The sequence below is a fragment of the Mercenaria mercenaria genome, chromosome 5 (genome assembly GCF_021730395.1).
Source record: "Mercenaria mercenaria strain notata chromosome 5, MADL_Memer_1, whole genome shotgun sequence".
In the NCBI taxonomy this organism is placed as follows: domain Eukaryota; kingdom Metazoa; phylum Mollusca; class Bivalvia; order Venerida; family Veneridae; genus Mercenaria; species Mercenaria mercenaria.
The window spans coordinates 93,803,590-93,824,932 of NC_069365.1; the positions used below are offsets into that span (position 1 = coordinate 93,803,590).

General features: G+C 32.0%; 1 protein-coding gene across 3 annotated transcripts in view; it reads left to right on the forward strand.

Annotated features, from left to right (window-relative positions):
* The window catches only part of LOC128557220 (uncharacterized), a 124,840-nt gene that overhangs the window by 44,634 nt on the left and 58,863 nt on the right, over window positions 1–21,343 (forward strand). For all 3 annotated transcript variants that reach the window (XM_053544355.1, XM_053544354.1, XM_053544356.1), the window contains exons 6-7: window positions 20,297–20,468; window positions 21,147–21,252. In XM_053544355.1, the coding sequence (XP_053400330.1) occupies window positions 20,297–20,468; window positions 21,147–21,252 (278 nt within the window). The remainder of the gene's footprint in view (window positions 1–20,296; window positions 20,469–21,146; window positions 21,253–21,343) is intronic.

Consider the following 21,343-nt stretch of genomic DNA (forward strand, 5'->3'; position numbering starts at 1 on the left):
GTGTCCAAGCTGTAAAAATGCCAAAAGAGGGAAGTAAGATTTATTTTAAAAATTGATGCTGATTTTAAATCAATAACTAGAAAAATATCTACTGCTTTACCGTCACCTGAATCTTCATTTACTGAACCATATCGAAAACATATAGATTGTGGTTACGGCTATAAAGTTGTTTGTTGTTATGACGATAAATATACTAAACCAGCTAAGATTTACAGAGGTCCTAGTGCAGTTTATAAGTTTATTGAAAAAATGCTTGAGGAAGAGGAATATTGTAAGGAAATATTTAAAGAACATCTTAACAAAGAATTAAGAATGTCTAAAAAAGATGAAATTGAATTTAAAAAACAAACCTCTTGTCATATTTGTGGAAAAATATAAGGAAAATGAAAATCCTGTACGAGATCACTGTCATGTAACAGGGAAATTTAGATGAAGTGCTCACTCAGAATGTAATATTAATTTTAGACTAACACACAAAATTCGTGTTATTTTTCATAATTTAAGAGGTTATGATGGTCATTTTATTATGCAACAAATAGGAAAATTTAAAAACGGAATTAATGTAATTCCTTATAATATGGAAAGATATATGGCATTTATGATAAGTGATTTGAATTTTATAGATAGTTTTCAATTTATGTCTCAACCATTAGATAACTTAGTAAAAAATATTCCAGAATTTAAGTACACATCTCAAGAATTTAGTAAAGGAAAACTTAAATTATTAAAAACATAGGCGTTTATCAATACGATTACATGGACTTATTTTTAAAAAAAAATCCAAGAAACAGAATTACCTCCTAAAAAGAGTTTTATTCAATTTTAAATGAAACACACATATCTGACAACGAATATGAACATGCTAAAAATGTTTGGAATAAATTTAAAATAAAAACAATGGGAGAATATCATAATCTATATCTAAAAACTGACATATTACTTTTAGCTGATGTATTCGAAAATTTTAGAAAACTATGTTTGGAATATTATAAACTTGACCCCCTTTGCCATTAGTTTAGTAGTCCTGGGTTAGCTTGGGATGCAATGTTAAAAATGTTTGTTTGTTTGTTTTGGGTTTACCGCCGTTTTTCAACAGTATTTCAGTCATGTAACGGCGGGCAGTTAACCTAACCAGTGTTCCTGGATTCTGTACCGGTACAAACCAGTTCTCCGTAAGTAACTGCCGACTTCCCCACATGAATCAGAGGTGGATGACTAGTCATATCAGACACAATGTCGTTTATCAAATAATCACGGAGAACGTACGCCCCGCCCGAGGATCGAACTCGCGACCCCGAGATCCTTAGACCAACACTCTTACCTATTGAGCTAAGCGGGCAGGCTATGTTAAAAATGACTGGAATAAATCTGGATTTAATAACTGATATAATTATATATCTATTTATTGAAAAGGGACTGAGGGGAGGAATAAGTTATATTTCAAACAGATACAGCAAAGCAAACAATAAATATATGAAAGATTATGATCCTGAATTAGAAACTAAATACATTATGTACCTCGACGCCAACAATCTTTACGCTTGGGTCATGTGCCGACCATTGCCCTCTGGAAATTTTAAATGGGTCACTTTAAAACAATATAAGAATTAATTGCAAAAGGTAAAACTAACTTTATAATTGAATGTGATCTTGAATATCCAAAAGAATTACATACTGTACACAGCGATTATCCTTTACCTCCTGAAAAAAATTAAAATACCAGACGAATGGCCTACAAATTATAGTAAAAAATTTAAAACAGAATTTGAAATAGGAAAAAGTAATGCAAAAAAAAAAAAGTTCCAACTTTTATGAAAAAAACAAAATTATGTTGTTCATTTTAAAAATCTTGAACTATATGCACAATTAAGATTAAAAGTAACAAAAATACACAGAATATTAACTTTTGATGAAAGTCCTTGGTTAAAAATATATATTGATTTTAATACTCAAAAAAGATCTAAAGCAAAAAGTTCATTTGAAAAAGACTTTTTATGCCCCCGAAGGGAGACATATTGGTTTTCAACTGTCCATCCGTTCGTTAGTTAGTTCGTTCGTCACAACGTTAATTTTTTGCATGAAGGCACTTTACTCGCGAACCACTGCACCTTCAAACTTCACATGCTGATAGGTCTTATGGAGTACACGACCCCTATTGACTTGGGGTTCACCAGGTCAAAGGTCAAGGTCACCAGGTTAAAGGTCAAGGCGCTACGGGGGCATTTGTCACCATTAGTGACAGCTCTTGTTTAAACTTATGAACAACTCGGTATTCGGTAAGACGATGGAGAATTTATGCAAAAGAATCAATATTAAATTAACACATGATGAAAATATTTTATTGAAGTATATAGCAAAATCTTCATTTGTTAGTTCAACAGTGTTTAATAAGAATTTGTTTGATATTTATAGAATAAAAGCAAGTTTGTTATCAAACAGACCTTGTGATGTTGGAATGTGCATTCTAGATTTATCAAACTATTTAATTATGATTTTCATTATAATTACATTAAGGAAAAGTATAAAGACAACTGTAAATTCCTATTTACTGATACTGATTCATTATGTTATGAAATAAATACTGAAGATGCATATTAGGATTTTATAAGGACAAAGACTTATTTGATAACAGTTTTATTTTGATTACAACAGAAAGTAATTGGAAAATTCATAGCTGAAGCTGCCGGAATTCCCATTGTTGAATTTATCGGAATAAGAAGTAAAATGTATTCATATTTATTACAAAATGAAGTTAACATTAAAAAATGTAAATGAATTAAAAAACATGTTGTTAAGAAAACAATAGTTCATGAAAATTTCAAAGATACTTTGTTTAAATAAACCCAAATTAACCGTACATTTAAAGTTATTCGTTCTGATAAACGCAGTCTTTCCAGTTATGTTATAAATAAAACATATTTATCATTTTATGACGATAAAAGATTCTTGATAATGGTATCAAACGTAAAAAGTCGCCCCGACTTCATCTCAGTGTTGTTATATTTTCTGGTCCTTCGGGATCATTGATTTCAACTCATTTAGATTTGAAGATTGAATACTGCTTAAGCCGGTGCTAGGGGGCGTGGGCAGTGTTGCATTTTCCTTACTGCTCATGAACAGACTCAATCAAACCGAGTCTGCAATTTTCACTGTTCGCCTTGTTCTCGATGCTTCTGAGGGATCTACTTTTCAGATTTTATTTACTTCACAACAACGGGTGTTAAGTGCTGTGTGGCGGCCTTAAAAAGTCGCCTCGACTTCATCTCAGTTTTGTTATATTTTCTGGTCCTTCGGGATCATTGATTTCAACTCATTTAGATTTGAAGATTGAATACTGCTTAAGCCGGTGCTAGGGGGCGTGGGCAGCGTTGCATTTTCCATTACTGCTCATGAACAGACTCAATCAAACCGAGTCTGCAATTTTCACTGTTCGCCTTGTTCTCAATGCTATCGAGGGATCTACTTTTCAGATTTTAATACATTAGCCTATAGTTATATTAATTAAATTACAGAGCAATACATTGTTAGCTAGAACCATAAGTTGTTAACTGAATATGTTTAACGTTTAAAGAATTAATATAAATAACATCATTTGTTTGAAATTTATTAGCATAATTAATAGAAATAGATTCATTTCTTCTTTTGGTTTTTGTATTATAACTTTGAAGAATTTTATTTTCTTTGTTTTTTAATTGGATACTCCTTTCTCTTGTATCTTTTTTAATTGCATATATAAGAATAATTAAGATGCGATTTTGTTTAATTGTTACATTATTACCATTTTGAACTAAACCAGGGTCCAGTTGTTTAAAACTTTAACCGGTTGTTAAACTGTTAATTTTTTTTCAAAATATTAGTAATGGCAGGAAACAGTAGTGCGATGTTTTATTTAACTGTAAAGACTTTTAAGTTGTCAACATCTTTAACTCCAGAGTTTGTTTTGCTAAGTTTTCTAACATGTCGAAATATAACGCTAAATGTTAATCGACCGTTAGCTTAATCACCTGTTAAACATTTGAACAACTGGGCCCAGGACTAGCATTTACAACTTTCCATTGAAATAATCCACTATCGGTATCTTCGGTTGCAGATGTTAAAACAAAGAAGGTTTTCTTATTATTTGTCTATCTATTTTACTTAATTTTTCGTTAATATTATTGAATATTCCCATTATATTAAAAAAAAAGTAATTAATTAAAGTTTTAATTAAAGTTTTAATTAACTAAATAGAATGTAACATAACTTCCTGGTTCTATAGTACATTGAATTCATGGAAACATTGTTTTTGGAATCAATCCAAGATGAAGTGTAAACAATGTTCATTTGCTTAAATTAATTTCAATTTTCTTGGAAACATTGAATTTCATCTCATGTCCAAATGAATCAGACTCGCCCCACCATGAAAAAGAGATATCAACATTACTATGCGCAGGGGGTGAACCAACGATAATGTTGGCTTCAATTATGTAATCCCCATCATGTTGAACTCGAAATACACTCGCTTCGAATCCTCGGGGATCATTATATTTATGATCTGTTTTAATAAAACTTTTATAATCTGTTATCTTATTAACTCGTATTCCAAATAATATAAATAAATTTGTGGTATTTAATACCTTTTGTTGTAACTGTTTATCTTCAATGTCATATTTCTCTCCCACAATATAATCTACATGTAGTTGTCTGCTATTGTAATATTCAAAAAGAAACACTTCACGTCTCACTTTTTCTAGTTCTTCTTCTATTGCTTTATATTTATGTTCATGTTTAAGAATTACTTCATCTAAATCATCAAGACAAATTGTCAACAGTATTCTTTGTTCTAACTAATTGTGTTTCTTGTTTTTAAAATGCATTTTTTACTTTTGTAATTTTTTCTGCATTAGTGAAAATTGCTTCAGTATTAGCAGTAATTAAATCTCCTTGTTTAACTGATTTTTTAACCACAAAGTCCAGTTTATTTTTATTTTCTTCAACTTTTATTAGTATTAAGCTGCGCTGTATCTTTTTGTAATATTTCTGTAAGTTTACTTAAGTCTGCGTACTGTAAATTGTGACGTACATCGATAGTACTTATCCAGCCCCGAAGTTGTTTCTTAAAATTTTCTAATGCTTTGTCATGGTCATCACCTCTTTGTCTTTGTAAAGCTGCCTTTTCCAGTTCAGATCTATATGCTGCAAAATTATTTGAAAATGTGTCTAACAAATCTTGATTCTTTTTACCATTTCAGTATTTAGTTTATTTATTTCTGTTCTGATTTCTAACTGATACATATTTTGTAACTTTTTCTCAGCTTCAATACTCTTGTTTTTTAGTTCTTCGTGTTTAATCATACTATCTTTTAATTCCTGAACTTGATTGTTTATTATTTCAAAATTGGTTCTGAATACTTCTTTCATCTGAATATCTGACAAATCAGATTTCTCTTCAAGTTCTTTAATAGAATCAACCATAGCTTTCATTTTTTTCTCCAATTTTACCTTGTACATATAATTCAACTATTAATAATGAATTCTTTTTAAAATCTTTTTCTAATTCTTCAGTATTCTTTACTTCTGCTTCTAGTGTCTTTTTAATGCTTTTGTTATCTTCAAGATTATAGTCTTCTACTACACTTTGAATTTTTTTAAACACAAACCGTCTTGAAACTGCATCATTGGATTTTTCTGGATTTCTTAGGTTGATTATTTCATTACCTCCCATATCTAATGCTCTGTTCATTATGTTATCAAGTTCCTTATTTTTATGAAGATATGAGTCCATTTCCTTTTTAAGCTTTTTAAATTGTTTTTATTAACATAATCACTTAAATCAATATAAAATTTAACTTTACTGTTACTGTCGGGCTCACTTTTTTGTTCTATATTATTAAAAACTCCCATTACATTATACCAGTAAAGTTTTTTTTAAAAACTTCCTTGGTTTGTCAATATATAAGAAATCATATTTTTGTTTTGTTGCATTAGCAAAAGACTTGTTATCTATATTTTGTTCATTACAAATCATATCATTTTCTCTTTTACCTGGACTTTCAAACAAGATATAGTGCGAACAGTTAATTCGAATATCCTTTGGTGTTTTATAGTAAGACTGACTTAGATAAATAACTGAACAGTTTTTGTGACGTCCTTGAATAAAGTATTTTGTTATTTCATTTTGAACCGTTTTTTCTTCACCTACAAAATCATCAAATATTAACACTTTTTGTTTTTCTGATTCAAGGTCATTAACGTCAGTTATTTGGCTGGGATCAGCTGAATATTCAAGTATTTCATTTGGATCTATTTTATTTTTTTCTGCAATTATATTTAAGAGATGAATTAAATCCTGATAATTAGACTGTTCCAAGTTTTTAGCATATATGTATAACTTATCATAATATATAAGAGGTTTTCGTAGCATATGCATTAGTGTATTTGTTTTTCCTGATCCAGAAGATCCACATATTAACATTCTAAAACATGAATCTTGCATAAAAGAATAAATGTTGTTTACGGTTATTAGATTTATCACTTTTTGTATCATAATTTGGAATTTCCATTATATAATAATATTACATTATCTTACATTATCATACAGTATCTTACATTATCTTACAATATCTTACATTATTATATAAATGTTAACAAAACTTAATGAAATAAGAATAAGAAAAACTTAGTTAGGCAAAAGATTAGAGATTTGAAAAATGAAATAAGAGAAAAAAATCAAAAAAGCTACTGGACGAAAAATGTATACTGAAATATATAAACCAATTACTGAAGGAATAGAAGTCAAAAAGAAGAATTGTCAAGTCATTTAAAAGCATAACCTGGAATCAAAGAGCAATTTAAGTCACTTGGTGATGAAATAAAAGATATACAAACATATCAAGGTTTACCGCAGCTATTCCAAGAATCACTACCAACTGCAGGGTCTCCTGAAGACGTAGAACTGTTGTGGGAATTTAAAAAAAAAAACAAGAAAACAATACATAAAGTAGATTTAGATGCTGGTTTGGATACTGATGTTTTAAAAGAATATAAATATTACGAACCGTCTGAAACGTTTAATGTTTTTACTGCAGACAAATCTAATCCTTATACAATATATGAAGACGCAATCCAAGATAAAATAGGCGATGTTACTAAAAATATCAAAACATTAAATGGTAAAATAGTTAGCAAATCAAAATCGAAAAATCCAAATAAGCAAGAAGAAGCAAAAGAATTAAAACACGACCGAGACGAACTAATAAAGTACAAAGAGCAGTTGAAAAATACTTTTAATTTATCTCCTACATATGGACAAGGAATAAAACATCATAATCCATATAAAGTTTAACCAAATGGGCAATATGGTAATTTAATTATTGTTCTTAATAAACTTTATAGTCAAAACAAATTGGTTGCTAAGGGTCAAAGAACTGGAAAAGAAGTAATTAACACTAAAGTAGATAATGAATTAATTGATTTGATTCATAAAAGATATAACAATAATGAAAAACATTCAATACTTTCTAGAAAAATATTTAAAGAATTAACAGAAAAATTAGGATTACCTATCAATAAAAGATCTATGAAATTTAAAAAAGTAATCAGAGGACAAGGTTATGACGTTTGTCCATGTAATCCAGAAGAACTGGTTACTAATTTAAAGCTTATTTGTGGTTCAATCAATGCCGGAAATAATAATGAAGAACTAAAAAAATGAAGGTATTAGCATACTTGATGAACTTTTAAAAATGAATGAATTGTTACCAGAACAACATGAAATGTTATATGAAAATATTTTTCTTGAATATAAATGGAACAAAAACGAGTATTACGTTCTGATGTTGTTAAAAATGATAATAACAATACTCCAAGCGATTTTACAGTCAGATTCAGTCGTTCTTTAATTTTAGATAAAAATTAAACTTATGTTGTCGGTTTGGATAGTATTAACACTATGATATACTCTTGGCATAATATTAGTGATAAATATGACAATAAAAGAATTCGTTATAATAATGGTAAGGATTGGAAAGATATTATATTTCAAAATGGTTCTCACAGTTATACAGACGTTAATAATTATATAAGGGAAACATTAATAAGTAATGGTGATTTTGAATTTTATAAATCAAACATTGCTCCAATAAGTTTGGAATTTGATTTAAGTAGTTTTAAAATATTACTTTCAATTCATGATAATTTTATATTGGATTTAAGAATGTCAAATTCTACATTGCTTGGATTTGAGAAAAAAAGCTTTGAGAAATACCGAATGGGGAACTACAACACCAAATATAACTAACTCTGTGGATACAATTTACATTCATTGTGATCTTATTGATAATTTACTTGTTGGTGGTAATTGTAGTGATTTTATCTGTGTTTTAAGTACTGCAGATTTAACAAGAGCTTATCCATTTACAAAAAAACCAAACAGAGTCGGTTATTCTGAAATTAATAAAATTGTTATAGATTCAATAAGAATATATATTACAGATGTATTTGGTAGAATAATTAATTTAATGAAGTTGAAACAAGTTTTACACTAATTTTAAAAGAAATACGAAATTATGAAATTTTATATAGTTTTATATAATGTACAAGAAAGTTTATGACAAAAATAAAGGAATATTTATTTATGTTGATGCTCAAATCGGAGATTCAGCTCCCTATGAGCTTTACGCTCAGGTCGGAGAAGACATTATACATGGTACAGGTATCTTTGACACTTTAACAAAATTGTTTTCATCTTCTGTTGCATCATCAATTAGCACTGCCGGAAAAAAAGCTCTGGAAACTGCAGTAAAAGTAGCACTTGAAATTGGAACAAAAAAGATTGGAACGGAAGTCAAGAATTTAGCTGCTGATAAAATTACTGAAAAAAAAAAGTTTCCAAAAGCCTCTTACGCCTGCTGATGGTAATTTAATTGCTAAGGAATTACACAAAAAAAATCAAATAATGAAGAAGAGGATATTAATATAAGATTAAATAAATTATTGTTAGGATCGGGAGCGGGCCTAGGTCCTCTGATGTCTGCGGCAACTTCAGCTCAGCTGATAATATTGTGGGTTCCACGTTTAATTTTAATGATTATGGATTTAATTTAATTTCTGAAAGATATACAAATGTAAGTCGGAAATACCTTCGTGAAATGATTTTACAGTCAACAGATACGCAACAGGTTAATAAAACTTTTAGAATAACGGCTGGTGTAACAAAACCCGAACATGTATTTGTTTATTTACAACGACCTGATAAAAGTAATTCACAAGAACATAATCCACATTTATTAGGTACATTTAAATTTAATGCAGCAAATAATAACTGTATGTTTGAATCTTGCCGTCTTGAAGTTGGTAATGGTGTTTTTTATCCTGAAACTGAATATACAAGTTTATCAAGAATTAATGATGATGTTCTTAATTATTATTGTAAACAAAATAATAAAACCACTGGAAGTCTCTTAAATAGATTTAATTTTCAGTTTGTTTGGATTTGTTCATTTTAACTTTGAATTTAAAAAGGAAGTAATTACAGAAGATCCTAAGCATATTACATTGCACTTACGTTTAAATACACTTCCCACTGCAAGATATCGTATTTATGCAAATGTATTGTACGAAGAAACAGTTGAAATAAATACTATTGGAAATGTACTTACTATTGTGTAAATAAAATATATATAAAGTATAAAACAAAATTTTATAGATTTAATATATAATGACATCAAATTATATTGAATATAAAGTAAATTGAACAGATGGACAGAAGAAAAAGTTAGCACAAGCTTATAATAATAAAATTCCACATACTTTTAGATTAAAACATGAACAATTACGTGGAAACTTTTCTTTACCTTTAACAAAAACATAAATTAATCAAACTGAAAAGTCTGTTAGGAATAAGAAGGGATTAGAAATTACAATTTAAAAAAAAACAAATGTCCAGTCAAGGTCAAAATGGAGGATTCTAGGGAGCTTTGGCTGGTCTGTTAGGTCGAACAGTACTTCCGGTAGCTGCAAAAATAACTCCAAATATTAGGACCGTTAGGCGTCGGAGCTTTGTCAGGACTTGCCAGTACTGGTGTTAGTAAAATACTTAGAAATGGTATGATTTCGGTAGCTAATAATAAAAACATGATATCACCATATCTTACACCTAATCAAAGAAAACAACTAGTGGGATCTGGAGTGATTAAATTAACACAAAAACAAAAAAAGACGGCGGGTTCCTAGGTATGTTGACTACAAATCTCGGAATACCTTTGACTACACCTTTGTTAAGTGGTAAGGGACAAGGTCAGGGTATACAGATTGATTCTCAACGGAGACCTTACAGACGAATTCCTATAGTAAAAAAATGTAAACAAACCAATTTCTAACTTTGAAATTAAACAGTGGGTAAACAATTAAAAAATATAAAAACTTTAGGGTTGTATTTAGTAAAAATCATCTATCAAAAACAAAAGGATTAAAGACGAAGCGGACCAAAGTCGAATGTGGAATAATCAATTTAGATGACTCTGTTGGGTCTGGAACACATTGGGTTTGTTATGTAGATAGAATATACCTTGATCAAACCAAGGGTTTTCTTCATAGTACTTTGTACTTTGATTCGTTTGGACTTCCTCCACCAAATGAAGTAATTAATTACATCCCGAATTTAAATTACAATAACATACAATATCAAGATAAAACAAGTGTATTGTTCGGTTACTATGGTTTATTTTTCATTAAAAGGTTACAAGACGAAGTACCGTTGTATAATTTACTGTACAAATTACTAAATATTCATAATCAAGGGGAAAATAAACAAACATATATAATGTTTTAATCAGTAAGGACAAAACTATTATAAATGTTTTTTCAGTGTGTGAATTTTTCTTCCGGTTTTTTTTCTTAACTTTGGTAAAACCTTAGGTTTTCCTTAATTGTGGGAGCTGGAAGCTCCCAGGCACTTACGTCCATCAATCCAAAGTTTTCATTTGGTTTAACCAAAGGTTTTCACAGTACCAAGGGTACTGGGTTAGCAGTTTGAGTGTAGGGTAAGGCCAAAGTGCGCTTATAGAATCGGGACAAGGGTCAAATGAGGTCAAATTGACTTATAGCGCTATTATACTATACTACTAATGACAACTATGCCAAAGTTGCTCGACGTCTCGAAATTTATTCAAAATCAGTAATACCATCATCTATTAAAATTTGGAACAATTTAGATATAGACACACGTAATTCTCAAACACTCGCAGCGTTCAAATACAAACTTAAGAAAATGCTCCAACCGCCAAAAGTTCCGCCTTATTTTCTATTTGGTGACAGATTTCTTCAAATACATCACGCTAGAATCAGAAACAATTATAGCAATCTTACTGCTGATTTGCACTCGTATATATCATCCTCTCAGTGCAAATAAACTACTCTTTGGAATCAACCATTTAAGTGTCGAAGAAAATAAAAGGCTATTTCAACATGTTCACTGCTTTATCAAATCGACAAGAAGGTTCGTAAATGATTAATATGTTTTTAGATTTAAATTAAATTAATTATTTTCAACAAGATTCTATCTTTATTCTCATTTATATACATACATCATATAAAGCATTGTAACACATTCACAAATATCACATGTATATAACCGCAATTTTGAGCTATATGAGATTATTTCAGTCAATAGTACATGAATTCTGACCATTAAGAATATTGAATATATCATTTAAATAAATGAATAAAAATTACATCTATATTAAGTCTAACTATTTTCAGACTTAAAAGATAGAAAACCAGTGCTAATCCAGATTTAAAAACTGTCATAAAAGAACCATATGTAAAACACTGAAGACTGTAATTTGGGGCTCTAACGCGCATATAAAAATAGTTTTCAAAAATCGAATATCAATCTTGACCAGGTCAAGAATTAACTGATTAGCACTGATTGTCTACACAAGTATAAAATGGACATGACACATAATACTAAGAAAATACAATACATTATTTACAAAGTAAAAATTGTCGTCTTCGTAAAATTGAAAAACAGGTTTTGGCACATTGTCTAATCAACTCTTTATGGGAAAACAACAATATAAACTGATCGGTTTTCGATAAGTTTGGAAACTCAGAATTACACTCGGTAGCTTTTGAGAACAATATATTTCTCAAATCATTGTAAACATGGCATTCAAGGATGACATGGAATTCATTTTCAACAGTATTACTTTGACAGAATGGACATGTTCTATTTTCCTCCCTGAGTCCTTCATATCGTCCAGTTTCAATACGAATGAGTGCAACACCCAGTCTAAATTTACTGAAAGCAGAGCGGTGTGACAAAGCATTGTAAGAGTACAATATTCTTCTACACTGTAGTTAGACTTTAACAATTTACACAATCTAAGTTTATTGCGTCCTCGTCCTGATGGACCGATATCATTATTAATTCTGTTTAACCAGCTATTCATATAACATTCATATGTCGCCTCTTCAACCATAAGGGCGAATGAACGAGGTAAACTATGTTCTAAAGAGCAATACATATTCATATCATTTTCTTTAAAATAAGAAGTTACATTGTATATCCATTTTTTACATGGACGACCAGATTTGACGTATAACCAAAGTGCCACCCTTTTGTTGAACCTCGACCCCTCCATACATGCTAACTTAGACCAGTATAGGGAGACACTTTTCCATTGTCGGACTAATGGCGGCTTCCGGGCCATTTCACCAGAAATTCCATCATTCGATGAATATTTTCCAACACCAAGGAAGAAACGAACAGCCCGGTGATGAACAGCATCGATGCAAGAGTATGATCGATATCCCCATAGCGGTGCACTATAGCTAATAACAGGCCATACAGCTGTGTCATAGAGTTTGGTGTACACATGATATGGAAGACCTCCAGTAGATTTACATTTGGCAATCAACAAACCCAAGGCTCGACTGGCACTCTGAGCAACAGACTTTACAGTTATATTTAGATCAAAATGTTCTTGTAAAACTACATTCAGGTAACTATATATATCAACAATAGAAAGTTTATTTAAACCACACATAAAAGTAAACGATGTGCATGGCGTTGAATTAGGTCTAAAGTGAACTATATTACTTTTATTACAATTTACAACCATATCATTTGTTTTACACCAATAGTTTAAACCATTAATTAAAACTTGTAAATCTTCAGCAGTTTCAGATAACAAAACGATATAATCGGCGTACAACAATATACATACTTTTTCGTTTTCTAAAGACACATCAACGTCAAGTGACTTAAGATATAATGTCAAATCATCAATAAACAAATTAAAAAGTAAAGGGGACAGTATACAACCTTGGCGAAGGCCACATTTTACATCAAACAATTCAGTTTCAAAAGCATTTACTCTTACACATGACATAACACATGAATACAGTGATTTAATAGCTTTTAACATTTTACCAGCAATACCAATATTCTCTAGACGTTTCCATAAAATGGTTCTATTAATAGTATCATATGCCTTTCTAAAATCAATAAAGGCGCAAAAAGTATCTTTATGTATCTTCTTTCTGCTATCAATTATATGTGTTAAAGATAAAATTTGGTCTGTTGTGCTTCTGCCTTTTCTAAATCCATTTTGTTCATCGCTCACCTTTAGGTTTGCCTCAGACCATTTACTTAACCTATTGTTTAAAACATTGCAATATACTTTATACATGGATGAAGATAACGAAATACCTCTATATGACAAAGGATCTCTTTTATCCGATGACGATGATATGGGGATAGGTTTTATAACGCATTTACCCCATAAAGAGGGAATTATGCCGTTATCGAAACATATATTGAATAAAACATGAAGGAAAGAAACACATGCATCATTGTTTTATACTTCAACTGGAATATTGCCGATACCATTAGCTTGTTAACAGATAACAATGCATTTTTAACATCCAACAAACTTATGTGACTATTAAAACTAATATCATCTACATTCAATTCCGCGTTAACATTACTATTGTCAATGTGATCTAGTGAGGCCTTCGATGTTTGGAAAAGAGAGCTAAAGTCATGTTTCCACTTTTTTAAAACGGTATCCAAATCATGTGAAACAGATCCATCAGACGTGACGACTTCCATTGGTATCCCGTTACATGTAGAGCAATTTACACCAATCTTTCCGATAGATTTCCAAAAATTGGACGAATCAACGTTACACTCCTGTAACAATTGTGTTTGTATTGAATACCAATGGAAACGCTTAGCTCTCTGGACCGTCTGACGTGACGACTTCCATTGGTATCCCGTTACTTGTAGAGCAATTTACACCAATCTTTCCGATAGATTTCCAAAATTGGACGAATCAACGTTATACTCCTGTAACAATTGTGTTTGTATTGAATATAAATGGAAACGCTTAGCTCTCTGGACCATTCGGTCAAAATCCCTGCGTTTTACAATATAAGATGATTTTAAAACTTTCTTACTGCTAACATTATCACAAGATAACCAAGCCTTTTCTGCAAACAAACTTCGTTCCATATATCTGTCAGTTTATCAGACCACCAAGGCTTTCCTTTTTTATTATTAGACCCGTATTTAACATTCTTATACGGTAATCTACTAGACATACTTCGTTGGACTAAGTTACACCAATCATTGTAAACTTCATCAATATCTGATTGTGTTCTAAAGCTACATTCAAGTTTAGATATAGTATAATTTACATCTTGCAAAGTACTAAAATCTAACATAAAATCATTTGGCACATTACTAACATCAACCTTTTTAAAACTAGACACATTACGGGTGTTCATATTAGTCGATTCAATATAAGTATCCACAACAACATTCCAAAGTAATAATGAGTGGTCAGGAAAAGAACTAGATGCAACATCTGAGATAATACTAGCTTCATTGATTAACTCAGACACTCGCTTAAGGAGGTAGGTTACCTTAATATTTGTATGTGCGCATGTCCAACCAGAAGCTAACGTGACGATTTACGACGACGTTTACGACAAACTAAATGTGTTTGTATATTCATTCTTCTGAAAACAAATCATAGACCTGTCTTCGATCTGACGCTTTATGGTTTAATAATGCAGAAATAATGAAGAAATTGCCGCAGAAACGCTTCAAAACAATGTTGCCTTAAAATGACGTCATTGACGTCATGACGTTACGTGTCAGTTACCGCGCAAAATTAATAGCTTTTATCTTGAAAGTACGTAATTCTGTGCATTTTCTTTATTCAAACTATTTTCAAATAACCATTATTTGCTGAAATATTTTTTATGAGTCTTTTGCTCTGAATAATAATCAATATTTTGCTTCTTTTATGTACTTACATTGAAATGTTATGCGGAATGTACGAAAATGGATGATGGTAACCAATGTTATTTGGAATATAGTTAGGTGAGAGGTTACTTGTTACTGCCATTTTCAAATAAAAAATCTAGCAGTTTGATTTGTAATACCTATTTTTCAGGTTCCGTTGATAATTTGTTACTTATATACTAAAACTAAGGTCTAAAATTGTTCAAATTTCAGTAGAAAATTGTGGTTTCTTGAATTGAAATGATGTTACCATGGAAACGAAGCCCGTGACCTATGTATCTAAAGGTAAAATTCAAAAGCGTTGACACTAGTCTATTTAAGAAACACAGCTTCGGCTTTTTATTTTCATTTCATCAATATCCATGAGAATAATAGTAGTATGCTGAACGATTTTTCCATGAACAATGCCAGACGAGGGGTACTGCTGTAAGTATTCTAAGCTTAGAAATGTGTTTGAATAAATGCAGATAACACGAAGATATAACTTATGTTAGAAATAATATGTTTTAAAGCTACATCAACTAGAAAGATAATCTTATTCAATATTTTTTATTAGAAATTACAACAAAAAGCAAGATATCAGCCATTTTAAACATCTCTGTTGTCATGGTTACTTTAAACTTTAAGAAAAATAGGGTACCATGTATAGTGCTTGGTATTTTGCTAATAATATTACCCAAATATTCCATGTTGTTCATTAACAGAATGGCACTGAAGCCGTCGAAAACCCCTATTTTTATACATAGCTGTCTAAAAATGAGAGAAAATGCGTTACCATGGAAACACGAGCCCCGCGACATATACATTTTAAGCTTATATTAGAAAGCTAACGTGCATACTAGTAAAATTATAGATTATGCTGACTTCTACGGATATCAATAAAACTAAAATACACTGAAAAGTGTTAAATATCCGTATTTTCCTTCTTCTTTCCATATGAAATACTTTTGAAGGGTCATGTTCTTCAAACCTGAATAAAAACTGAACTTGAAGGAACAGAGACAAACGAAACTGAGATTTTAGCAATTAAAACTTCATATAACACGAACTACAAAAAGACGCTGCGGTTCAACTAATTTGAATTTACCCTTGTAACAAGGTAACCTACCTCCTTAACATTAAATTGTTCAAATGATGATAACTTATCATGACTTACAAAACAATAGTCCACAACAGAATTACCTTTTGAAGATACTGATGTAAAGTCATTACACACATTATTTCGACCATTAAGCATGCACATGTTAACATTTATTAGAAAGTCTAAAAATATTTCACCATATCTATTTATATTAAAATCAATAATTTCTCGGTGAATAATATCATCTACACCTCGTATGAAGTCGTCATTGTCGCCACATCTACTGTTAGAATCGCCACATAAATACATAATACCATCGTCCTTATACTGATAAATCAAAGATAATAGAGTATCATAGAATTTATTAACGTCAAACCATCTAGATGAGTGTTCCGGTGGCAAGTAACACACGCAGGGCAAAATTGAAAAATTACTGTATTTGTGTCGTAACTTTAACAATAGGATACCTTCACACGAATTGTCACAGACTGTTATATTAAAATCGTCAACTAAAGAGTTTGATACAAAGAAACCAATTCCGCCGGAGCCAGTTCTGGCGTTTCTGTGGATCTGTGTTCTATTATTCCCGAATCAAGTGAAACCATTAAGATGTAACACTTCGCTTCCAGTTAGATGACTTTCGGCTATACCTAAAATATCTATATTAGAGTTAAAAACACATGACGATCTTAAAACATAATTATCTGAATTAGAGTCTGTTTTCCATCCTCTCACATTCCAAAACCCGGCTCTTATATATCTGCGGCCACGGTTATAGCCACCAGAGCGTCCCCGATAAGAGCCGTGCCTTGGACCATCACAATCCCTGTGACCATGATAATCCGGATGACGAGAATCATCCCAGCTATCACGACGGTCGTTGTGATCACTTCTCCCGTTTACACGACGATCCCTGTTGTCCGAGAGGTAACGGTTCGAGTTCCGATTGTCATGACCCAAGTCACGATTGTCACGGCTAGAGTCACGACGCTCATCGCTATTGCGATTGACTATTCGGGATCCCCTCATTGTAAGCTGATCCGACTTAAGCACATTAAGAATAGTGGCAAAGTTTCGACTATTCTTTCGCTGTTCTGGGGCAAGATCATTATTGACATAAACTTTTGAGTACTTACTGACATGCCTAAGATCTGGTTTAGCTTTCATAACAGTCTGTTTGTCCTCCTAAGACTTGAACGTTGCTATAACGACACCAGGTTTAGACTCAATCTGTGATTTCTTACGCTCGGCCTTTGACACCGTGATACTTGACAATTTCAAACCGTCTCTCACTAGGGCGTTCACTTTCGATGCCGTGCTCTCACTCGCAGTCTCAGGTAAGTTTCTAATCACTACATTTAAAGTCCTATCCGTGGTAGCATGTTGTATATCAGGAAGAACAGGGAGGCCCATGGAAGACAAACTGTTTATCTGCCCCCGTAATGCAGCTAAGTCATCTGCTAAATCAGATTTTATAGTCTCTGAAAATTGCTCAAACTTGGTGTCCAATTTCTGATCAACACTACGTTTAACTCTCTCCAGCTCACTGTTCACCCGTATGTCAAGATGTTGTGAGACATTGTTAGCAATCCGGGAATCAAGAGTTTTTTCAAACTGATCAAACCGGTCATTCAGCCCTTAGTACATCATATTAACATCCGACGAAAGTTTATCGAATATCTGTTGGAGTGTAGGTGTGGTGCTGACATGCACATCCGCCTTGTCGACTACAATCTTCCTGTGATCGGGTTCAGATGGAGATTCTCTGGAATCCTTATACAAAGTTTTCCTGGCTTTAATAGCAGATCGATCCTCTAGAACAACATAAGGCGAGTCTCCTCTCGCCTTGCCACTTCAGTAATACCCTGAGAGGACATGATAGAATCCACATAGGCAGCTGCCTCTGAAACCGTCTTTTCAGTCATTTATATGGTTAGGCGAGCTTAATATGACGAGCGAATAATACACAAATACCACAGTGAACTCTTGTTTTACAAAGCGCGTCAATTGCCCGTAACACCTTGCGATAATTTTCCAATATTGAACAGCTGATCAATTGTCAAACAATTACTGTCTCTTCTCATGCGTGACGAAATTTTGGCTATACCGGGTTTTCACACTATGTCCACAGGTAATTAATATTCAAAGTACTTGATCGATACTATAAATAGTATCAATCGATCACAAAAAGTGATAAAACAGCTCAAAACCAGCCGGCTAATAGGACAAAGTTCACAATTTCACAGTTTAAAACAGTACCTCTATATATAATCCACATATATTCCAATACAATTAATTACAAAATCCCTATCCAACACTATACAAATCCAAATTTTATCTCTCACTGATTGTCAACAAACTGTCCACCATTGACCGGAAGCAGAAGTCAACAATGGCTGTCTGAGGTGTATATTCGGTGTTTGCGATGAGCTTATGGGCGAGAAATATCAACGCAGGGTCTTTTTTTCCCCTCCTTTTCTCCTCTTTGTTAAATCAAATTTTACTTCTTCATTGTATTTTTCATTATTTTTTTCCTTCCTCTTTTTCATTTTTGAACTTCATTATAAAAAAAATGTTCTTTTATTTCATGTATATGCGACGAAAATACATAGAAAATAATGCTCATTTTGTTACTAGCAGTATGACATCTGGGAAGGGCCAGCCCGCTAATGCTTTTGCTTTTATATGTAATCTGTATATCCATGCATTTATAATATTCTTAGATTTAGTTCGTTTTGTTTTGTATGCATGTCTTGTAAATTTGTATTGTATTTGTATGGAAAGCAATAAAATATGATTAAACAGAAGTAAAGGCATTTCTGATCAGATAGATACGTCAGATAGTAGGTATGTTTTGTTCAAAATAGCTGTTTTATATAACTATAAAAGAAATTAATTGAAACACAATGACATGGTGAAAAAGAAAAGATTCTAACACTTCTTATTAAACAAAGGAGGCTGAAACTGCATGTTATTATTCATTTTAACACGACCCGATTCATTTTCCTATTAAACAAATAAGACTGAAAACAGTGAATTATTATACAGCAATTCACTGTTCTGACGTCACAGTTATCACGACATAGCGTCAAACGGCAAAGCGGCGCGCTGGAAAAGAAACCAATTCAAGACGTGCAAATATTTAATGAATGCCGTTAAGGATATACGTTAAAGTCCTTGGTAACATGTCAGAATCAAAATAATATATCTCATTTAGTGATTTGCTCTTGAATAAAATCATTGTTTGTCGTTCAGATGTGTATTATACGCCCTCGTAATAAAATGCCTTCGAATTCGCATCTGAATTCCAAACGATGATTTATTCAGCGACAAATCACTAAATGAGATATATTATTTCTTAAACAATTCATTTTCTGACATCACAACTATTAAGTGGTAGCGTTTGACGGCATAGCTGCGCGCTGGAAAAGAAATAAGCAGAAATCAGGCACATATTTGCTGGATATTGCCAAGGACGTACAAAATAATCATTAACGTATAAGAATCGAAATAATATATACATCCGAACCCAAACTCCAAACAATGATTTAGTTCATTGACAAATTACTGTTTTGGATATACTTCGTTAAATACTGTAAAATTGTTTGATTTTGTGAGCACAAGGTTTTGTTATTTTGGTCAAAACAGCTTTGTTGGGACGCACCTTGTAGATTTGAGTTTGAAAGGTGAAATGAATAGGAATTTTATATATTTGTTAGGATTTAGTTTTGTAGATAGGAGTAATCAGAAAAGGAAATCCATGAACATTTGACCCAAGACGTACAATGGCACAGTATAATGTATACTATTGAAAAATCGTCAAATTTGCCTTTAGGGAGATAGCTTGCTTTACATTTTTTGTTTCTAAAGGAACTGCTATTAGGCATGTATTTTGTTACAATGTTTGCATTTTTTTCCAGGCCGAACATAAATGCTAGGTTGAATGCACAGAATAAACCTTCTAGCGTTAGGGAACAAGTTAGTTTCAGTGCAAGAAAACCAGTCAATTCCGGATCAACGCAAGATGACAATATCTGTATCATTTCCAGAGACGAGTCTGTTAACGACGATGTCATAATAGATGAGAGACCAGTAAGTTCAGATGTTTGTTCTTTTTCGGAATAGATTTGTGTTCAGCATTCAGACAGAAATTTTAGACATTGAATTTCAAAATATTAGCATCGTAGAGAGATTATGATGCTTTATAAAAAATCTTTGTAGTGTTATAGCCAGTTTGGCAGCTAAACATTTCTGTATTTTGTTGAAAGAATGGTAGAAAATAGAGAAAAGTGGAAACTTCACAGGTCGCTCAACACGACAAAAACAAAAATGTTGCAGGCTCGGTTTGACTGAGCCTGTTGATGGACGGTAGTGGAAATGCATGCTACCGTCCACGCCCTCTAGCCCCGGGTTGAGCAGAACTCAACATTTACACATGCTAATAGTACAAAAAGCAATTTTAGAGACATCCGCAGATGTATTCAAACGGCGGTGAACATGGAACCTTCAATGATACACGTGTTGAGGCGTGTAATTCCATAAAGAGCGGCGTTTGGTCCCCAGATGAAATAATGAAAGCCATATGAATGAAGAAATAATTAGTTTTACTCCCTGGATATTATTTCAGCAGACTTGATATAGGTTGCATGTACATCAAAATCTCAAAATGAAAGCAAATGCCAAAATGATGTTAGAATCTGATTTTAATTTTTTATGAGTAAATACAAAGTGACTGAGATGATGAGTTAATGCTGCATTTATTTATTCCAGGTGACACCACACACAGCAGGGGGAATGAGCGCGGGAACCAGTATGTATGGGAATGCACTAAATAAACCAGGAGGACAAGGTGCCTTTAGCTCAGCTGCCCAAACAGGTAAATAAGATAAATTGATGTAATTGAATTGACTTAACCAGGAAATTTCCTTTTTCAGAAAGCCTCAGTTTCAGGTTCATTCAGGCGTATT